Source organism: Apiospora marii (genome assembly GCF_038362585.1).
Source record: "Apiospora marii strain CBS 49790 chromosome Unknown utg000001l_segment0_segment0, whole genome shotgun sequence".
NCBI lineage: Eukaryota > Fungi > Ascomycota > Sordariomycetes > Amphisphaeriales > Apiosporaceae > Apiospora > Apiospora marii.
In genome coordinates this window covers 1,862,236-1,882,950 of record NW_027117372.1, presented here as the reverse complement: position 1 = coordinate 1,882,950, position 20,715 = coordinate 1,862,236, and the positions used below count along the sequence as shown (strand labels likewise).

General features: G+C 53.0%; 7 protein-coding genes across 7 annotated transcripts; 3 read left to right on the top strand and 4 right to left on the bottom strand.

Moving 5' to 3' along the window:
• Positions 1 to 1,564: 1,564 nt before the first annotated feature.
• PG985_000619 (ubiquitin carboxyl-terminal hydrolase) lies at positions 1,565 to 5,537 on the top strand (the record flags this gene model as incomplete). The annotated part of the gene is made up of 6 exons (XM_066820388.1): positions 1,565 to 1,567; positions 1,706 to 1,874; positions 1,948 to 2,095; positions 2,156 to 4,811; positions 4,871 to 5,185; positions 5,241 to 5,537. The coding sequence occupies 6 exons, from the start codon at positions 1,565 to 1,567 to the stop codon at positions 5,535 to 5,537; spliced, it is 3,588 nt and encodes a 1,195-aa protein (XP_066691267.1).
• An 850-nt stretch (positions 5,538 to 6,387) lies between these two features.
• On the top strand, positions 6,388 to 7,667 carry PG985_000618 (uncharacterized protein; the record flags this gene model as incomplete). The annotated part of the gene is made up of 4 exons (XM_066820387.1): positions 6,388 to 6,877; positions 6,953 to 7,147; positions 7,246 to 7,576; positions 7,640 to 7,667. The coding sequence occupies 4 exons, from the start codon at positions 6,388 to 6,390 to the stop codon at positions 7,665 to 7,667; spliced, it is 1,044 nt and encodes a 347-aa protein (XP_066691266.1).
• A 909-nt stretch (positions 7,668 to 8,576) lies between these two features.
• On the bottom strand, positions 8,577 to 10,382 carry PG985_000617 (serine/threonine-protein phosphatase 2B catalytic subunit; the record flags this gene model as incomplete). The annotated part of the gene is made up of 2 exons (XM_066820386.1): positions 8,577 to 10,090; positions 10,208 to 10,382. The coding sequence occupies 2 exons, from the start codon at positions 10,380 to 10,382 to the stop codon at positions 8,577 to 8,579; spliced, it is 1,689 nt and encodes a 562-aa protein (XP_066691265.1).
• Positions 10,383 to 11,956: 1,574 nt separating this feature from the next.
• Positions 11,957 to 13,158, bottom strand: PG985_000616 (uncharacterized protein; the record flags this gene model as incomplete). The annotated part of the gene is made up of 4 exons (XM_066820385.1): positions 11,957 to 12,071; positions 12,159 to 12,291; positions 12,427 to 12,810; positions 12,924 to 13,158. The coding sequence occupies 4 exons, from the start codon at positions 13,156 to 13,158 to the stop codon at positions 11,957 to 11,959; spliced, it is 867 nt and encodes a 288-aa protein (XP_066691264.1).
• A 905-nt stretch (positions 13,159 to 14,063) lies between these two features.
• On the bottom strand, positions 14,064 to 15,933 carry PG985_000615 (Trimethyllysine dioxygenase; the record flags this gene model as incomplete). Its single annotated transcript, XM_066820384.1, has 9 exons — positions 14,064 to 14,143; positions 14,236 to 14,307; positions 14,369 to 14,984; positions 15,046 to 15,163; positions 15,216 to 15,303; positions 15,405 to 15,541; positions 15,594 to 15,617; positions 15,676 to 15,840; positions 15,899 to 15,933. The coding sequence occupies 9 exons, from the start codon at positions 15,931 to 15,933 to the stop codon at positions 14,064 to 14,066; spliced, it is 1,335 nt and encodes a 444-aa protein (XP_066691263.1).
• A 738-nt stretch (positions 15,934 to 16,671) lies between these two features.
• On the top strand, positions 16,672 to 17,901 carry PG985_000614 (uncharacterized protein; the record flags this gene model as incomplete). The annotated part of the gene is made up of 1 exon (XM_066820383.1): positions 16,672 to 17,901. The coding sequence occupies one exon, from the start codon at positions 16,672 to 16,674 to the stop codon at positions 17,899 to 17,901; it is 1,230 nt and encodes a 409-aa protein (XP_066691262.1).
• Positions 17,902 to 18,486: 585 nt separating this feature from the next.
• On the bottom strand, positions 18,487 to 20,570 carry PG985_000613 (uncharacterized protein; the record flags this gene model as incomplete). The annotated part of the gene is made up of 4 exons (XM_066820382.1): positions 18,487 to 18,682; positions 18,732 to 20,320; positions 20,415 to 20,426; positions 20,496 to 20,570. 4 exons carry the CDS (start codon positions 20,568 to 20,570, stop codon positions 18,487 to 18,489), a joined length of 1,872 nt encoding a protein of 623 aa, XP_066691261.1.
• Positions 20,571 to 20,715: the final 145 nt, after the last annotated feature.

Sequence of the window (20,715 nt, the reverse complement as noted above, 5' to 3'; positions counted from 1 at the left end):
GCCGCCTCACAATGAAATACATACGTTAAATACTTCATGCAATGCCGTCAAGGCTCTGTCAATTATTTCAGACAATGGAAATGAAATCTAGAGCAAGATTGAGTGAATGCAGAATTGACAGGTGTATAAATTGGAGGCGCGCAAGATATCTTGAATAACTTAGCCAGCCTGGCCAGCTCATTTGTTACCTTGCCTTGAATAGAATAAGATGCATACACTCACTCGGTTTTCCATGGCGAATCTTCTTCCCATCCTCTTCCCATTCGGTAACAACGTAGATTAAGCCTCCGTCTATCTAAAACACATTGCCACAAGAATGCATGCTTCCAGCCCTCGCCGTATCATAAGATCTAAGTACGAAGATAAGGTGGGTGGACATAGCATAAAAAAAGTCATTGGTGAAGATCGTTCATAATGGTCTTTGATTAAGACGTCATCCCTCCAGCAAAACATAAAGTGGGGTCCCTGTCACGGCGCTGAGTATCAGTATTTCAAATCTACCTCTTACCTACATGTACCTGGGCATCTGCCACTGCGACCTCCCGTAGCCAGGAGAGTAAGCCCAAGAACGCCCTTTCATATAATCTGTATCTGCGTTAGTTTATGTACATGTCCAATGTCGGTTTCTGGGTGGAATAACAGTTCTTGACATGGAATGGAATAGCTGATGGCCAATAGTAAAATAGTGGAATAGCTTCTGGAATAACCGGTATTGATTGGTAGTAATCCTTCTCTGCTGTGGTATCTGGCCAGTGGATTCTGGATTGGCTTTGTCGATGCTTCGATTGAAAATTGGAAACAGCATTGGAACCCACCGCCCAAGCAGCCTGCAATTGCAGGTTACAGGTGCATTGGCAGCAGGTAAGTTGGTGGTTGGCATCAATGTCGGTAGGTGTAGGTTCGCTGCGGTGGTTTTACCCTTGCCGTGTTGCCTGGCTGCTGTTGCCGCCCCCCTCCAAAAAAGCTCCAATGCCTCCAGAGGCCCACAGTCACAGCCCACTTCCAGTGGCATGTACTAGCCGGTACCACCAGACGTACATGCACATACTGCACCATACCTCATGTACGTACATCCGAGCCAGTGCCAGTCAACCTTGCTTGCTACCTTATTCAGTCACTGTCACGGACTGGTCTTGCTTGCTAGCCTGGCAAATCAATCTATTCAGCCCACATCACCTCACCAAACTTGTAAGCTTCCTTTGCTGGGAGAGTCTTTGGACAACAATTCTTTGCATCGCCAGATCTGGTTCTCTCTCTCCGATACATTTCCTCCCTCTTTTTGTTCCATTCCACGCCTATTGACTTTTGCATTTCCCGACCCAGAGGCAGCTGGCCGATCTTATTTTTTCTCCCTCGGCCCCGTTGGTTCGGACCACACGCCACTGCTGTCTTTCATCATTGTCGTCAGAGCACCCGACCCCGCCAACTACGACCTCGAAGCCGAGAACTCCCATTTGGAGCTTCACAATAGAGCCTGGCCATTAGCAAGAATAAAACAAGACACGGAGCCTCCATTGATGTCCTTCCTGCGCCACTTCAACGCGTATAGATACCCGTCGCAGCAATGGTAAGTTTGACACCACAGGACCTTCAAGTCGCATACGCCAGCAGCCTACGTAGGCCTCGCGCAGCTGCCTTTTACACCCACGCTACCTTCAGATCTATCCGAGGCTGTCTTGCCTATGCTAACCAGCCACTTCGACAGAGCTACGATCCCGAGATCCATTCTCCCAACGAGATGGTAGTCGACTCGTCAGACGACTATGTCGTCCCCGCCGCTGGAGACAACGAGAAAGAACCGGTCGCCATAATTAACCCAGACAGCCTCGACGCCGACGTCGATCAGCCTGAAAATGTCACGCTAGCGACGGATTGTATGTAACTGCCCTCGATCGCACTGAGCATGCATGGCGAAGGCTCCGACGAAAGACTGACTGGTGTTTGCAGTTGAGACCATGAAAGAACTGGTTCTCCCACCTTTACTCGAGGAGCCACGGATACTCGATGATGCCGTCGACACATGGACCATAGAGAACTGGCGGAATCTCTCCAAGCGGGAGCATGGTCCCGTCTTCCAAGCCGGCGGCTTCCCATGGTCAGTTCAACTGGCCGCGCAGCGTCGTGACTTCCTTCGTCTTAACTAATCACACTCCAGGCGAATCCTCCTCTTCCCGTTCGGCAACAACGTAGACCAGGCCTCCGTCTATCTAGAGCATGGCTTCGAAGACCCCAGCCAAATTCCCGACGATTGGAGCTGCTGCGTTCAGTTCGGCTTGGTCATGTGGAACATCAACGACCCCTCTCTTTTCACTTACCACACGGCGCACCACCGATTCACCAAGGACGAGAGTGATTGGGGCTTCACAAGATTCCTCGAACTGCGCCGAATGTTCCAGTTACCCTGGGAGAACTCTGGCAAGCCCTTGTGCGAGAACGAGTCGGCCAACATCACGGCCTACGTCAGGGTGGTCGAGGATGAGACCGGCGTTCTATGGCACAACTTCAACAACTACGACTCGAAGAAGGAAACCGGATTCGTTGGCCTCAAGAACCAGGGCGCCACTTGCTACCTCAATTCTCTTCTTCAGTCTTTGTACTTTACCAATGCTTTCCGCAAGGCCGTGTATCAGATCCCCACATCCGAGGACGAAAGCATCATGAACAGCGCATACGCCCTTCAGAGACTGTTCTATCAATTGCAGACATCCAACTCCGCTGTCGGCACGAACGAACTCACCAAGTCCTTTGGTTGGGATACACGGCATATCTTCGAGCAGCAGGATGTCCAAGAGCTGTCCCGCAAGCTGATTGAGCGTATGGAGGAGAGAATGAAGGGCACCGCGGCCGAAGATGCTCTACCCAAGATGCTGAGTGGAAAAGTCAAAACATATGTTTCCTGCATTGATGTGGACTACGAGTCTAGCCGCATTGAAGATTTCTGGGATATTCAACTCAATGTTCGCGGTATCTCGACGTTGCAGGACAGTTTCAAAGACTATATCCAGCAGGAGACACTCGATGGCGAGAACAAGTATTGGGCAGGCGATGACTTCAAGTACCAGGATGCGCACAAGGGTGTTATTTTCACCAGCTTCCCCGATGTCCTCCATCTCCATCTCAAACGGTTCGAGTACGACATCCAGCGAGATGCCATGATGAAGGTGAACGACCGCTTCGAGTTTCCCGACTTCTTTGATGCCGCTCCATACCTTGAAAAGGGCGCCGATGTGTCAGAGCCATGGGTATACAAGCTGCACGGTGTGCTGGTGCACAGCGGCGATCTGAACGCCGGCCATTATTACGCTTTCCTCAAGCCCAATAAGGACGGCTGGTTCTACAAATTCGACGATGACAAGGTCACAAAGGCGACCATGCGAGAGACGCTGGAGGAGAACTACGGCGGCGAATACCGAGCAAGCCAAAACCAGCTGCGTTCTAATGTGCAGAAGAAATCCCCCATTATGCGCCAGATGAACGCCTATATGTTGGTCTACATTCGCGAGTCACGCCTGGACCAGGTCTTGACGCCAGTTAGTGAGGATGATTCCCCACTGCACTTACAGAAAAGACTGGAAGAGGAAGCTGCTGCTCGTGATGCTAAGAGGAAGGAGCGTGAAGAGCAGCATCTGTTCCAGATGGTCAAGGTTGTGACTGAGGATACATTCAAGAACCATGGGTCCACAGATTTGACCTTTTTTGACGGAGATGCGAAGGTCGACCCGGCTGCGCCAAGAAGCTACAAGATTAACAAGAAGACGCCCATGGAGGAAGTGCTCAGTATCATCGGGGATGATATCAAGCAAGACCCACGCCGCATCCGTCTGTGGCTCATGGTCAACCGACAGAATAAAACCACAAGACCCGACCAACCGATAATGGATCTCAAGCCCAGTGTTGGGGAGACATACACTCGGACTGCTAGCTCCAGCCGTGATAATGCTCTTCGAGTGTGGGCGGAGGTAGCTGAAGAGGTCGATGAACAGGGTGAAGCTATTTGGCCCACTTACCAAAGCAATGCCAATGGCGTCGTTGTGAAGACGACAGATTTGATACTGTTGTTCATCAAGTGCTTTGATGCCGAGAAGCAGACTCTTCAGGGCGTTGGTCACGTTTACGCCAGCAAGGAGAAGAAGGTTGAAGACCTGGTGCCGGCGATCTGCAAGAAGATGGGCTGGGGCGATAAACTTCCTGCTGGTGAACAGTTGGCCATGTGGGAAGAAATCAAACCGTCAATGATCGAGCCTCTGAAGGCCAAGCAGACCTTGAAAGCAGCTGAACTGCAAGACGGAGATGTCCTTTGCTTCCAACGAATGCCAGACCGCAAGGCGCCTGGCGACATTCTCGGCAAAATCCCCCGCCTGGGCGAGAAGCAGCCTGATGACGGAGTCAAGAGGTGGGATCACTTTGAGACCGCCCCCGAGTACTACGATTTCTTGAACTGGAAGAAGGAGGTTAAGCTTTGGCCTCACCCCACGCGCTGCGACAAGGATTACGACAGCTTCAGCCTCACTTTGAGCAGCCGCATCACATACGATCAGCTTGCGGAACGTGTTGCGTATGAATTGAAGGTGGAGCCCACTCACTTGCGCTTCTTCACGATCAACGCCTCGACTGGCAATCCTAAGATGCCAGTCCGGCGCGTACTCAGCCAGACCCTTCACCAGATCCTTAACCCACAGAGCAACTTCGCAGCGAATTCTCAAACAAAACCCGACGCACTGTACTTTGAGGTTCTGGAGATGAGTCTCGCCGAGCTGGATACCAAGAAGAACGTCAAGGTCACATGGCTTTCTGAGGGTATCTCGAAGGACGTAGGTGGTATATCTTGTGGTCTTATATGTGTACGTATGCTAACGAGCTTGTGTATCAGGATACATTCGATGTCCTTGTCAATAAGCAGGGTCATGTCGAGGATCTTGTTCAAGCGTTCTCTAAGAAGGCGCAGATCAATGACGAGCAGGAGGGCGGTCGGATACGGGTCTACGAGATTCACAACCACCAATTCCACCGAGAGCTCCCGCCTACTTACCCTGTGTTGAGCATTAACGACTACACAGAGGTGGTTGCTGAGCGGATACCCGACGAGGAGCTCGAGGCCGACGACCGCAACTTCGTCAAGGTCATCCACTTCCAGAACGACCCGACTCGAGTCCACGGAATTCCCTTCAAGTTTCTTCTTAAGGAGGTATGTATTTGCCATGTGATGTTTGCATGCCGACCAGATGGCTGACCAAATCCAGGGCGAACCTTTCTCGGAAACCAAGAAGCGACTCGAGAAGAGAACAGGCATCAAGGGCAAGGCTTTTGAGAAGATCAAGTTCGCCGCAGTCAACAAATATGACAAGAAGGCAAGATATCTGCAGGACGGTAAGGTTCCGACTGGGTACGATGTCGACGAAGATAAGAGGCTAATTTCGGAAACAGATGATGTGTTGTTCGATGAAGGTGGCTCCATCGAAGATGATTTGACACTCGGCCTTGACCACGTAGACCGGTCAAGAAACCGAGGGAACGGACAGGAGATGTTCCTCAAATAGTTATGGGGGCTTGTTTCCTGGACCATCACCAGACTTACGAGATCAGCGCGAGCGCAGAACCGACCAGCTAGCTATCATTACTGGGCATGAGGTAGTGACGACGATGCATGCTTAGAAATGGCATGAGGCAGCGATGGCAACGCATGCTTATGAATGGCATGATATTTTCGGAGAGGAGGCGATTCATGCATCATTGACGATGGCGATGCAATCATGGTTAGCGGGGGTTGATGGCGATAAAACAGGCTTGGAGTCGGCTCGGAGCCACTCGATGAATTCAGGCTTAGTGATAAACTTGTGCGAATAAGAGATATGATTTCCATTATGCAAGTGTCTCAATGACCTGTGAACCAGTTATCACATCACATTAACGGTATTCCACATGGAGTCATTATCCCCTTTGGATAGGTGTTATTCCATTGGAAAAGAGTGTTATTCCATTGCCAGGTAGCTACCCTTTCTCCCCTGTCTCTGATTATCCCAGTGGCACCAAGCATGGATTGTCGTGGATGTTGCGTTACTTCGCTGTATCTATACCCGAAAGAAGTCGGTTAGTCGATCGGCGGGGAAGGGAGGGGGAGGCAGTTTTCTAGGTTACCACAAAGTGCAAGGTCTCCAAGTGGTTGTGCATAATGACGAACCTACTGGTTCTAGCACCAGACTGACTGACACTTCTCAGTGCCTGTTGATGCGGGAACGGGGTGAAGCCGAGGGAGGACGTGATTCACGCATAGCCATGGATATATAAAGTGTATTCAGGATTACGTTGCGTCAATATTATCATGCATGTAATTACTACCACACACCGAACTCGACGCCCATTTCACATTCAGAACTGTATTAAAGAATCATGGCTCCTCCCAGCCCTGATATCAAAGTTAACAGCAATGGCATCCCCGACTTCGAGGACCTGCCTCTCCGGAAGGGCGACCCGCACCACTCGGCCTGGGGCCTCTACGGGCCGCACGACGAGCTCGGGACCCTGAACCGCCTGACGGACGAGCGCGTCGCTGCGGCCGCGCGGGAGGAGATCCGGACCGGGCAGCGGGTGTCGCTCAACTGGCCTCTGGACGCGCAGACGCAGCAGACGCATACGCAGCAGCCGGGCCGCGCCTTTTTTCAGCGCGCCCGCTTCCACCAGGACATGTTCCCCAAGGCCCCCGCCACGGTCAATGATGATGTCTGGACTTTTAACTCGCAGGTCTCGACGCAGTGGGACGGGCTGCGGCACTTTGGGTATCAGAAGGAGAAGGTGTTTTATAATGGGGTCACCATGAAGGAGATTCATGGGTTTGGCCGGGAGGAGGGCAAGGGGAAAAGTACTGTCAATGGGATTCAAGGTAAGTGCTGCTTTCTTTCTTTGTATGCGTGTAGTTGAGTTTTGCTGACTGGAGTTCAATGTCGTGCAAAAACAGCTTGGGCAGAGCAGGGCATCGTGGGACGCGGGATCCTGGTCGATTACCATGGCTGGAGGACGTCGCAGCCCGACGGCAAGGTCTCGGCTTACGACTCGTTTGAGTCTACCTCCATCTCGCTGGCCGACCTCCAAGCCTGCCTCGAAGCCCAGGGGACCGAGGTCAAGTTCGGGGATATCCTCTTCATCCGCTCTGGTGAGTATCTACTTAGTCATGGCCAACTCGTTTTCTCTACCCGCGTTATATGTATCCAGCTCGCTCGCTGACTGCCTATACCCAACCACCCACCCCAGGCTTCATGGTATCCCACGCCGCCAAAACCCCCGACGAGATCTGGGCGCACCAAGACGTAGTCCCGCACTGCTTCGGCGGCGTCGCGCAGGACGAGGCCGTGCTCCGCTGGATCTGGGACCACTTCGCGGCCGTGGCCGGCGACCAGCCCTCGTTCGAGTGCTGGCCCACGCAGCAGGACTGGCTGCTGCACGAGGTCTTGCTCGGCGGCTGGGGGTGCCCGATCGGCGAGCTCTTCGACCTCGAGGCGCTCGCGGCGCGGTGCCGGGAGGACGGGCGCTGGAGCTTCTTCGTCTGCAGCGAGCCTTGCAATGTGCCCGGGGGCGTGGCCAGGTAAGTGTTACATAATCTTTGCTCACGGAGGAGCGAGTCGAAAGTTGACTAATCTTTGGATAGTCCGCCCAACATACTCGCCATTTTCTAATCAGGGCGAATGGTGCAAGGCGTAGTTGCGACTGTTATTGTAGTACCCCGTGGTCTTGACCACTGGGAATGGCGATGCTACGGCAGCATACAAACTTAACTGTATTATCTGTACTTACCATGCCAAGATTGCCACCGGGCCTCATTCTCTCGTGCGTGGGGCTGACAGCCTCTAGGCTTTGTTGTTAAGCGTTGACTGTGTGTGAGCTATTGAACGGACGTCCAAGCCCATCAATTATATTCTTTCCCTTCCCCCAGACGGGCGAGCTGTAAAGCAATTAAATTCTCAAAGACCGCGTAGTGAAGATTGGCAGACAAGTGGCCAAAGGGTTGCATTATTGTGTATAGCCAATTGGATGGATGGCGCGCTCTATAAGGGTATCTGTAGAGTGTACTAGATAGTCGACAGGTAAGAGACATACACACTGATTGCCAACGGACTCATCATCATTCAGGCCGCCTTGGGCCGTCTATGTCAGTCTGTATAGCCTTGTTGTATATGTGCCGCCGAGGGCGAAGAAGCCGTGGCGGCCTTTGGCTCGTCCTCCTCCTACTTTCTTCAAACCCCTCGTGTGTACCGCTCAAGACCGCCCTCGAGACCAGGAGTCTACTGACGCTTTACGTGGGCAACCCGCTTTTCGAAAATTATGCCCAAATAAATCATGACGAATGGCCTCAATTGCCGCTCGCGTCTTCGGAAAATACTATCGCTTGAGTTGTCAAGTCCACCGCTGGGTGCGAGTGTCGATCTGGACCGACAAAGGCTATATGTATACTGTGCAGATAGCGCCCAGATCCACATCACGTCTAAATAGGCTCCTGTAGACTGCCTACTAAGGCCACTATCGCTTGCTACTGCTGAGGGGTTAGTCCTCCTGTGTTAAACAACATACGGGGGCGAGGAGATTACTCACGTGCTCAGTCTCCTCCCAAGAGTTTGCAGCTTCTTGTCGTTATCTGCGTCGTGCTTGGCCTTCTCCATGGCAGCTTCGTGCTGCTCGTCGTGTGCTTTCTTCACCTCCTCGCTAGTAGGCGGCAGTCTCTCGTTCTGCAAATCAACCTTTCTAGCATCTTCGAAGGTGCTGATGGCGTTTTTGATGCCCTCAGCTCCAAGCATAAGGGTTCCTGCCGGCAGACGACCGCTTCCCGATACCGTCTTAAGCTCTGTAACCCTTTCGGACTCCTCGCGCAACACCTGGAATACACGCGACAGTCGACCGATGGCCAGAATCTTGTTCTTGATAGCCCGCCTCTTGTACTCGATGGAATCGGGATCCGTGGGCATGGGGCTGTTGAGGGCGGGCGATAGAGGACCGGGCGAAGTCGAGGCTGGGGTGTCTTCCTTGAGTTCCTCCTCGGAGCACGTGCTCAGGATGGCAATAAGCATGTCAGTGATCTTCTCACCAACGAAAGGCAACGACCAGGTAAAGACGTCCATGAAGTTGGGGAGCCAATACGGGTGCGGCGTGCAGTTAAACTGCCGGATATTCATAACGTTGTTCTCGTACTTCAGGACCGCCGCCTTGTTGTTGTATACGTCAAGGTAGTTGGGGGCAGAGAAGATGGTCATGACACTTGGGAAGCCCGTGGTCCGCGTTTTTCGGTACATTCGGTAGCCGGCATCTTGCGCCTCGTGGGCTCGGATGATGGACAAGAGGTTGTTCTTCTCCAAGAATGCACAGGCGGCGGGGTAGGAGAAGAAGTAGGAGCAACCGCGCACGTGGTTGTGCATAAAGAACTCGTTCGTCTTCTCTTGGCCGAAGTCCTCGAGAGGGTCGGCCCAGAGGATGTCGCACATCAGACCCTGAGTGGGCGGCTCTCGGAAACGGTCAATGCTGCGCAAATCATCGAGCGTGTGCAGCTCGGGGCTGAGGCCACCGTGGATGCAGAGGAACTGCTTGTTCATCACGGCAGCGAGGGGCAAGGAGCAGAACGAATCCATGCAAGCCTCATATATGGCCTCGGAGTACTTGTGCTTGCACTCGAGCTTGAAGGTGAAGTAGTCGGTCAAATGGCGACACTCGTGGTTGCCTCGCAGCAGCCACAGAGAGTTGGGGTAGTGGATCTTCAAACACCACAGGTACAGGACACATTCAATACTGAAGTAGCCTCGGTCGACGTAGTCGCCCAGGAAGAGATAGCGCGTTTCGGAAGGGTCGCCGCCGACCTCGAAGAGCTTCATCAGATCGTAGTATTGGCCGTGGACGTCACCGCAAACCGTGATAGGGGCGTCCATCTCGAGGAGGTTGGGCTCGGCGCGCAGGATGTCGGTTCCTGCCTTGATAATCCATAAGGCTTGCTCTTCGGTCAATCGACCTTCGCGGTAGAAGTGCTGCTTGAGAAAGGTGATGTTGGGCTTTGTGTGAGACTCGTCTTCCCAGAACTGCTCGTCGGTCGGCTTGAACATGGCGGGCGCCTGGACATCTGCATGGCGACAGGGGGAGTCGCGGTCAGCTTCGTCGTTCTCTCACGAGGGTGCATACCGGCCTCAATTTGCGGGTGGCGGCGGGGTAGATGGAGCGGGCGGGCAGCATGCCATACCTTTGCAGACTCGCTCCGTCGTGTTCACCTGCTCACCCGACTCGAGAGTGTGTAGGGTGAAGTCGACTTCGGGGAGCGGCTTCTTCATTTGGATCGCGCGAATGGCATTGTCGACTTGCATGTTGCGCTGCTGCTCCGCGGAGGGAGCGGGCGCCTGGCCCTCGTCGTTCTCCATCTTGCAGGAGTGGTGGTTGAAAATGATGCGCCGCCTAGCAGATACAAGCGGTGAAGTTCAAAAAAAAGCGAAGGCTCGCAAGGGATATAGATGCCGCGATTCGGTGGTCGGCAATCAAAACAGCGTGGGCGGCTGTTATCTCAAAGTCAGAAGTCACGACGACCGGCGATGGGTGGAAAGGAAGGGGGGAGAAAGATGTGATCTGCCAGCAGGGCTGAGGAAAGAGTAGCAGTAGCAGGCGATGTAGTGGTAGGTAGGTAAAGAAGAGGTGCTGCTAGAGCGTTGGGCTACTGGAGCTGGAGGCGGCGAACGAACTTCTGGGCCAAATCGATCACTCGCTCAATCAATTCACTTCAATCAAAACCCATGTACTTGGCTGGGCAGGCGAGAGGTTAGGCAGACTAATACTAGTCCAGTAGGTCACCTAGGCAGGCTGGGGTTATGTTGTTTTTTGCTTGGAGGGGGGAGAACAGAGACGGGAGAGCCGTCAATGTATTGGATCAATTGATCAAATGAAATGTACTTCACACAACCTGTCTGTCTACCTATCTGCACGCACACAAAACAACAACACACATCGACACACCACGCGTACTTACGTACATCGATACATACATGCACCTATTCATAGCACTGCGGGTTGAAGCTGCCTGATTCAGAGGCGATGGCAGTGGAAACATCAGCCTCTGCCTCCTGATCTCTGCAACTAGGTAGTTCCTAGGGAAAGTCTGGTAGATTAACTACGGTAGCACAGCGATGAGTGACCATTGCAAGTGGTGAAAGTGTTGAAAATAGTCGAGTACGTACCGCTGCTGTGGAGGGGAAACGAGCGCCAAGCAAGGTCCGAAGTGGGATGCCCCCCTCGTCCAGGGTCTCGCTATGTGTCTCTAAGTCAGGGCCCCCTGTTCTTTTGGCAGAGGACAAGGAGAAACCAGATCTGGCAGCAGTAACCCCTTCCCGTCGGTACTCGACAATTACTGAACCGTCAGGTACTGGATCTGCGCGACAATGCTATCCAATGACAACATTTGGATCTCATAACAGACAATAACAATACTGAGCTAAGTGGTGCATGTCTAAGTGCATGCAGCCGAACAACGACGCTCACCGAGAGACAGAAAGGGGGAAGAGATTGTGTATACGAGAGGAGGCAACCCACGCTCACCGATCCGTGGGTATGCAATGGATACTGTATACCCAGTAGTCGGACTTTCTTTCCCCTACCGAAACGGGGCCTGTCACTGTCACTGTCACTTCAGCCAAACTAAAACTTCAGACACCCAGCCTGCAGATTCTCAGCTGGTGCGATAAACTCTCGACTTCCTCCCTCCTCCCACATTAAGCAGACGGGAAGCCTCATAGCCACAGCAGCCAACCTTAGTGCCCCCTATGTAGGTATGCCTGTTTCGACAACACGGGCCTGTCTATGACCTCACAGCCCCCTTAAACTAGACACTTGATAGAGCACGTGATGTGATTCCCTCTTCGTTCCATTGATTGATCTGATTCATCTTCATTGGTCTAGACTCTACAAAGTAGACTGTGTGCATTTAAAGGAGAATTCTTGCCTTCTTCTACACCGCGCAGTATCCACCGTCCACCAAGAGATCAATACCCGTCGCATAGGACGAGGCGTCCGACGCTAAATAGAGGTAGGCGCCCTTCAATTCCTCCGGTTCGCCCTCGCGGCTAGTAAAGTGCATAGGTCGGTTAGAAAAACATTCTTTTTTACATTCCGTGTTAAAAACACATTCGGGCCAATCATGGATCACTTACCCCATTGGGATCTTATCTCGCCATACGCCCTTGGTCTCGGCCGAAACGAAGTTGGTGATCTCGGTGTTGATGTAGCCTGGCGACACCGAGTTGCAACGAGCAAAGCCCACCCACTCAACCGCGAATGATTTGCCTGTATTTGCCAGTCAGCGTCCGATATATCGTACTGAATTTTTCAGCTATCCCGGTAAATCGGGGTCTGGAGAGTTCCAGGCTTCTCCTCCCCGTATCGTAACGCAAAGTATGTAGCTAGCAAGTCAGCACTCACAAGCGTGGATGATGGCCGCCTTGGACGCATTGTACACCGTCTGCGCCTGCGGGATGTTGGCGATGTGGCCGGACATGGACGCCGTCGCGATGAAGCTGCCGTGCCGGAAGTTGTCGAGCGCCCGCCCGTCCGTCGTCGTGCCCTCCTGCTTCTGCCGCCGCCAGTGCAGCGCCGCGGCCCGGGCGCAGTAGAAGGTGCCGTCGACGTTGACGCTCAGCACCTTCTGCATCGTCTCGATGGGCCCGTCGATGAAGGGGCCGTCCTCCCAGGCGATGCCCGAGTTGGCGACGAAGACGTCGAGGCGCCCGTTGAACTCCTGGACGATCTCGTCGACGGCGTCGCGTACGGCTCCCCACGACTGCACGTTGACCGAGTATGCCTTGCCTGTTTTTCATCACAATCTTCATATCAGCGTGCGAGCGGGGGACGAAAGAAGTGTCACCACCCCCAAGCCAGCCAACTCAGCCTGAACCCAACCTGCTTGGATGGGGACTTACACTTGACGCCGAAATCCGTCTCGATCTTGGTCGCCTCCTCCAGCGCTTTCTTGTTGCTGTTGTACCAGATGGCCACATTGGCGCCAGCTTCCGCGAAGCCTCGGGCAACAGAAAGCCCGATCCCGGCGCCAGCTCCACTGACGATGGCGGTCCGGCCCTTGAGGGAGAACATGGGCATGACGAGGTCCGACTTGACCGACGGCATGCCATTGTGGGCAAAGTTGCCCCCGTTCATTTCGGCTGCCATCTTAAGTGACTTTGTAGGGTATTTTCCTTGAGGAAACCTGAGAAGACGACGAAGCAGTCAAGGCAAGTACGTTTCGTTGGCTGATCTATTGGCTTATGCGAGAACTCCCGGTACACTAGCTCAAGGAAGAGGGCTACGGTGAGGGATATGGAGCTCTATATTTATACTCGTCCCAAAGTCACGGTACCGCCGGTCTTAGTGACACCTGTGGATAAATGACTAGAACCAAGGTCCCATCTTCATCTCGCTTGCCGAACTCCTACCGGCTGCCGCTCCAGGCTCTGGTATGTAGGCTCATGTTAGTGGTGCGCATATTGTTCGCTACAAACAGGCTGGATCCTTGGGTTAGCCGCTTTTCGCGACGGGGACCACAAGTCAGTAAGTAGCCTCTTATCTGTACCGGCTTTACTGTTTGCTTTCTGGTTTGCATGATCCCAGGGTACTTCATCCGTCCGTTCCATGATGTGTTTGGCGTAATTATCGGATTACTACGTACATACATGCATTGACATATGTAGGCATTCCGCAGACATGTTTGGCCTGAAGGGCGGAAAGCGGACGAACGTCTGCGGTGCAATGCGGAATGAGGTATATTTGCTCTGCGGGGTACTATATCGCCGGTTTTTGGGGACCCCGGTTTCTGCTGCCGGAGCGTGCCAAGCGAACCGATGGAGCTAATTCGGCAGAATTTACTGGGCAACCTCTCTTTCTATTTGCTGTCTGCCCTGGCCATCATATGATGATTGTCTGGCTGGCTGGCCCTTTTGAGACTGACAACAAAAAACCGGGCCGTGGCTTCCCGTGACCGTAACACCGGCTACGGCTATATGTCTGTCATACCATGCCACATGCAAAATTCCTGGGATTTACGGCTGCTAAAGACAAGATCGCCATCAGCCTACGATACGCTTGAGGATATCTTCGCGCGGGAAGTTGGTGTTCCTCCATCGGGAGATAAAGTCGTCTCGGTTGACTGCACAGACAACGGGTCAATAGAGTGAAGCCGAAGGTATCATGCCAGGCAATGAATGCCATTGGCCACGAGCCGGAGTTGGAAGAACTTACTGTAACCACCACACATGCGCCTTACACCAGTAAAGGCGCTTCTACCGTGAAGGACGCGCCAGTTGTCAAAGACTAGTAAACCTCCGTTAGCCGCTATGGTGGATCTCGTGTGTGCTGGGAGAGGGGACCTTACTTAGGAGGTTGCCAGGTTCAAGCTGCACCCAGTATTCCACGTCCTTTCTCGTCAAGATGCTGTGCCACTTTCGTGCGGCCTCGTACCATTCCGCGGGAGAAAAGGGCCCATCGAAGGGCACGACGCCTCGGTCGTCGTTGTTCCATCTCAACCGGTGCATCTCCCCGGTTTTCTCGTCGACTTCGAGCACCGGGTACATCTTGTCCGGGGAAATGGTGATGCCCTCGTTCCCGCTCGCGTGCCAGGGCAGCTTCACCTTGCTCAGGATCTCAAAGGCTTTGGGGTCTTCCGCCTTCAGGATGCTCGCGGCATAGAACCCGTCCACGAGCAGCGACTGGCCTCCCAGCGTCTCCTTTCCGTCCTTCGCGGTAGGGTCCGAGTGTGACAGCAGATGGAACGCCTGCAGCCCTGCCGGATCCGAGAAATACGTAGTGTCCGTATGAGCGCCGAGCGCCAAGTTAGTATAGGCCGTATCGGCCATGGCGAGATCGGGTATGAAGTCGTAGAAGCCGCCGTAGTGAGTCTGTCTTATAAAAGCAATCTTCTCCAGCAACTTTTCAGTTGCCTCTCCCGTCTCAAAAGGGACACCGGTGACGAAGACGAAGCCGAATCTCCTCTACTGCATGATTAGCAAGTTCTCTGTCGTGCTTGCAATACAGTTCAAGCTTGAAACTTACGATGGCATCGGTCAACTGGGCCACTGTGCGGGCTTCACTGCTCGCGAGATCTTTACTCGATACGGATGGTGGCCAAGATGCACCATTTTTGCTGCCAATAGATCCGAAGTATTCATAGCTATGGCATGTTAGTCATTATGCTAAATGGGAAATATGTCGTACGTGCTGACCTCAATGGCTCTGGCTCTCTCCGGTCGGATTGCATATATGTCTCGATAAAATCCCACGGGTAGAAACTGCTATGAGAGGCATCCGTCCCTGGTCGGATGTGTCAGCCGGAATGAATGCAAGGCCGTGATGCAGCGCTTACATTGCACATGGACTCCGTTATCTTGAACGTCTACTTGCTCAGGTCGGACATCTTGTGGTATCTGCGCCCAGCTTAGTTTCGCGGTTTCTTCTGATGAATGGTGGACAGGTCTTAGCTACCTCAAACGTGTTAAATGCCCTTTGCATAGTATCCTGGTTGACACATGTCTTGCATCGGCAGTTGTCACTTGGTGTGCATCAGCCATTGAAGGATTTATTGATTCCTGCGGACAGCTTACCGTAGCCAGAAGTTGGGCCTGGACCTGATTAGCTCCCAAACCTCTCTCTCTCTCTCTCCGACAGCCAATATTCATAACTTACAAGACTTCACGCCTGGGCTTTGCGACTCCTTTTTGTCCTTTGGCATATGCGAATCTGAGACCATCCTCAACTGGAGTGACCTGGAATCTTGCAGATCCGCTGTGGCTATACCGCTGGCTTTGTAACAGAGGTAATTGCCACGAGGAGGGCGACTTAAATGGCAAACTACGAGGAGTTAGTATCTCAATGCCATCATATCGGTTGGGCGGACTGAAGTGCTGACCGTGCCAGTCGCGAGCCTCGTACGATAGGCAGCATTACGGCAAAATCAGGCAATACAAGAAGTCGAGAGGTCTGAATGGCAACAATAAAATAGGGGCGTAGTCAATCGGCGCTATACAGATTGTCTATAACAGGCGTTTGTCCGTCATTTGATAGGGCTGTCCGGTTCTGCTCTCGTTGCTGAAACTCCCAGGATATCGTTCGGGGTTTGCCGAGGGAAGCCGACGGCGTATTTGAAGTACATGAGATGCTGATGGGTATCCACTGGCCAATCACTTGGCGCGAACTAGAATTAGTCCGAATTCCAACATTCATTCCATGGCAGGTTGGCGTATTATTTGAGGTTCATTACTTCCAGCTCAACTTGCGATGGCTCGAGCCTTCGTGTGAAGATCCTGAAGTTACTTTACAGTTCTAGCGATTCCATGTGCCTACATGGTTTTGGGGGTGCTATACGTCAACCCGAGAAGCAGACATATTCTCTCGTGCAATACCCGACTCTTTTAGTTGATCCATTGACTTGTAATTGTAATGCGGCATAAATCTAGCCCAGCTACTTCTGGATACGAGTATAAAGGAGCTGTCGCAACGGCTCAGACAGGTAGAAATGGAACATTCAGCTATCTTCCGGGCTTGACTGTAAAACGCCTAGGAGGGTAACAAAGGCGATGTAGGAGAGGTATAAGGGCCTCTAGCAAATCACGAACACCACGAGTTAATGTGTGGTATACTGAACTGATTTACTTATGATGTGGAAAACTCGTATTGGGAAGTATGGCAGACATCGAATCGCAGGGTCAGGGAGATGGCAAAACAGAGCGACCGTCATATACGCGCCTGTGTACTCGCAAGATTCTGCCCATCTGTCTCGCCATTTGCGTCATCTCCATCTTCTCGGCAGCCATCGTCTGCACATCTCTCGACAAGCCCGTCCCGCCGAACGCCGTCATCGTGATTTCGACCATAGCCGGCTGTCTCCTGCTGCTGATATTCGCCGGGTATCTGAAGATCTACCACGATCGAAATGGCATGGACAAGGTGCATCCCCGTGCCGAGCAAGCATTGAAGGCCTTCCGAGACGGCTTTGTAAGCCACATCTGTTGTGTAGAGATGGACGACTATGCAATCCCCCACATCACTAGAAGCAACAACCCTGGGGAGGGAGAGAAGACGGCCGCCAAAGAGAATGGAGCCGAGGGAAATATACAGTCCGGTGTCAACTATGTATATAGGCACCCTCCAGAGAGAAAACCTCTATCGAGGTCCAACCATACGGTCCAGGGGCCACGCGACCAGTATCAGACACCCGTCCCGCCCCCGGGCCCGTCGCGCCGTCAGGATCCTGACCATAACCGACAACAACAATATCGACAGTCTCACAGGCCACCGCCTGCAGAGCAATATCAGAATCTCAGAGGGAATCGCCCGCCCCCCGTTACTAATCTCCAACCGCGTCCGGTACATTCGGCCAAGAATCCGGAACTTTCTCGGAATCTCAAGGGGACTATGCAGGGCACTTCCTTCGGCCATGATGTGCCCCAGGATCTGCGCATCGGGGCAACGCCAACCGGAAACGACTCCCCGTATTCGCTACGCCCCCAGCATCAAACACGGAGGTACGATCGGTCAGCAGAAGTGTCCCCCCTCAATCCGACCCAGCCAAGAACCTGGGCGCCAAACAGCCCAGGCGCATACCTGGTCAGCGTGCCCGACGCAGCAGCCCAGCTACAAGCCATCCTCGGCGACACTTTTACCAGCCCCCTGAAAAGCTTCGCAAAGCCGACCAGGTCCATACACCACGAAGGAAACAAGGACCACTACCGGAATCACTCCCACCAACTGTTTGGCTCGCCATACATAACGCCGACTCAAAGCCGCGGATCGTCAGCGTATACCACCATGACCAACGCCTCTTCCACTTCACCAAAAACCTCAAGCAGCAGCAACAGCAGCATTTTACTATCCACTCCTCCTCCCCCCTCCTCCAGCGGCGGCGGCGAATAGCCTCAGCTTCTCACAATTCCCTGCCCAGTGCCGCACCGAGCAGATCATCTTGCGAAACACCGGAGGCCTTCTGGTCGAGCACCGAGCCAAGTGTCATACAAAGTTTGATTCCACAGGGTTCGCTTATTGCCGACCTTCTGCTCAAGACCGACGAATCAACGAGCCAGAGCGGTGATGAATAACGAGGGGGGAGGGGCAAGGATCATTGGTGATATAGACAATACGAGTGTCCATAGCCATGATGTCCGAGATAAGAGGAGTTGCACATGTAAGTACTAAGGGGTACACAAAATAGTTTAATACGTTGTATTGCAGACAGAGCCCATTTTGCTTGTGAGTGGCTCAATAACAACTGTTATAAGATCGGAGAGGGCAAATACCCATCAAGCAGTGATACGCTTCCACCACGAACACCCCTTGTAGCAATGGTTCGTATAGCAGTGCTGTCGTCCCTCACCATACCCTATCTAAGAGGATAAAGCAAATACCGGGGCACGCAACCGCATAGCCAATATCGATTGTGCTACCAAGAAACCCATAACGCCAGCATGACTCCTCAATGAATGTTTGAACTGCAGGATTACACTAGACAACTCCGCGGACTCTATCCCAGAATGACGGTGCAGTCTTCTCAACAGTTGCAGGCGAGGGAGTGGTGAGCACCGTGTTCCATGCCTCCGCACCATCCACGAAGAGGGTGTACTTAAGGCTGCTCAAGTCACCCTCCGCCAGCATATCGATGGTAAGGGCTCCAAACTTGGAGTTACCAGAGTTGATGTATCTACATCTGTTAGCTGTGTTTCCGCCTTAGAGGGTGTTACTCGACTTACTTCAACTCAACATCTTCATCATCAGTCTGCTTGTACGTGCCAATAGGAGAATAGAACTGGTTCAGAGGGCTCGCGGAGAACTCATGAACCATGACGCTCTCGGGCCACTTGCCGTCTTTCGGTGGGGGGAAAGCAGTGGCGCCAAACTCATGTCGGTCGCCTGAAAGTACGACAACACCATAGCCGAGCAGACCAGCGTCCCACATGGCTTCAAGCACCTGCTGGCGCTCGTGAAGGAACCCACCCCAAGTATCCTGGGTGTTGACTCTCCAGTTCTTGGTGAGCGGCACGGAACTGGCAACGATCTTCCACTTCACACCCTTGGCTTCCGGCTTTCGCAGCCAGTAGAGGAGGTCCTCAAGTTGCTCAGCGCCGAGCATTGACTTATTGGGGTCATCGAAGGGCTCGTTGTTCTTTGATCGGTATGAGCGAGTGTCCATCATGAAGAAACTGGCCGGGCCCTGGGCAAACGAAAAGTACGTGGTGCCAGATCGGGTGATTGCGCCAGCAGTGTTTGCCCTCTTAGCACGAGGAGGGTTTACAGCAGTCTGGTAATGGTGCCAGGGTTCGACTGCAGACTTGTACAGACCAGTCGAGTTCTTGTCCCAGTCGTTGGAGATTTCATGGTCGTCGAGTACGTGGATCCAACTCAGGTTTTGTCCAACGGGAGCCCAGTCAGGCGAAGCATATACTTGGCGGTATTTCTGTCTGTAATCTTCCACGGACTTTCCGAAACGGTGCGGGACGTCGACGTAGATGAAATCGCCGAGGAACATCATGAACTGAGCGCCAAGATCCGGAAGAGCTTTGGCAAGATGTTTCATTCCAGGGATAGCAAGCGGGTGGCTCAAGGGATTGTACGGGATTCTGGGGAGAATGCAAGAAGTTGCCAAAAAGGTGAACTTTCCGTCGAAGTGGTCTGGCATCTTGCCCGCACGCGGTGCCCCGACAAACTCTCCGGAATGGTTGTTGGATGTGGTCCATTCGTAGACGCGCTGCTTTGAGTGAGACAGGGGAATAGTGACTACAGCGGTATAATCCGTCTCGTTGGTGGTCCATCGCACACCACCAGCAGTCTGCCACAGAGGGTTATCAAAGGGCGGCTGCGCATCCTTGATGTGGACTTGGACAGTAATAGGCATCTTCGACTGGTCGGGTTCGCGAATCAGTAGCTTTGCCTCCGAATCCGATACGTAACCAACTCGAGCGAAAGACAAGTCATCGCTCGGGTACTGCCAGCGGGGTCTGTAGACGGCATCCGTGATCATGGCAACACATGCTGCGTTGATGAGGAATGTGAGGGCAGAGAATAGTCTGCTGTTAGGGCTGGGCAGCCCAAAGAGCAGAGTGCGCAACGGAGCGACAGGCTTCTCGACAACATCATATTCCTCAGAGATCTCTACATCCTCATCGACAACAGCGTCGACATTCCCGTCTTCGTCCTCGGCGCCATTGGGGTCAGGGATCAGCTTCTCCGTAACGGTCACGTCAACCTTGTCAACCAATGAGATGATCGGCTCGGTCATGTATGTGTTGACAAAGGAAGGGACATATATGGCGAAAAGCGCGTAAACTATATAGATGGCGGGCTAGAATGGTTTAGCTATTGTTCATGGGGCTACCGGCGCCGTCGCGGAAGAGGTATCGAGTCCGGTAGAGGAGTAGCACGTATGGTCGACTTACAGGGAGATTGGCCTATGAAGTTGAAGTCAGTAACAGCCCTAGCGAGAGATAAGATGGCTTGCGCATCCCGAGAAGACTTACCCATCGCAGGAAGAAGTAGGATCCTATCCGGATTCCAGCGGACGCGACAGCTGTCGCGGTCCTTTGGTAGACCATATCTGGCGGAAGCTACCGGATTACCGGTTATCGAATGGTTGTGCGCGGACAATTCAACCAAGCACGGCTTGTGATCCAGAAAGTAGTTGTAATCGAGAAGGAGTTTCCAAAGGAGTGGAGAGAAGGATAGTTAATAAAAGTGTCA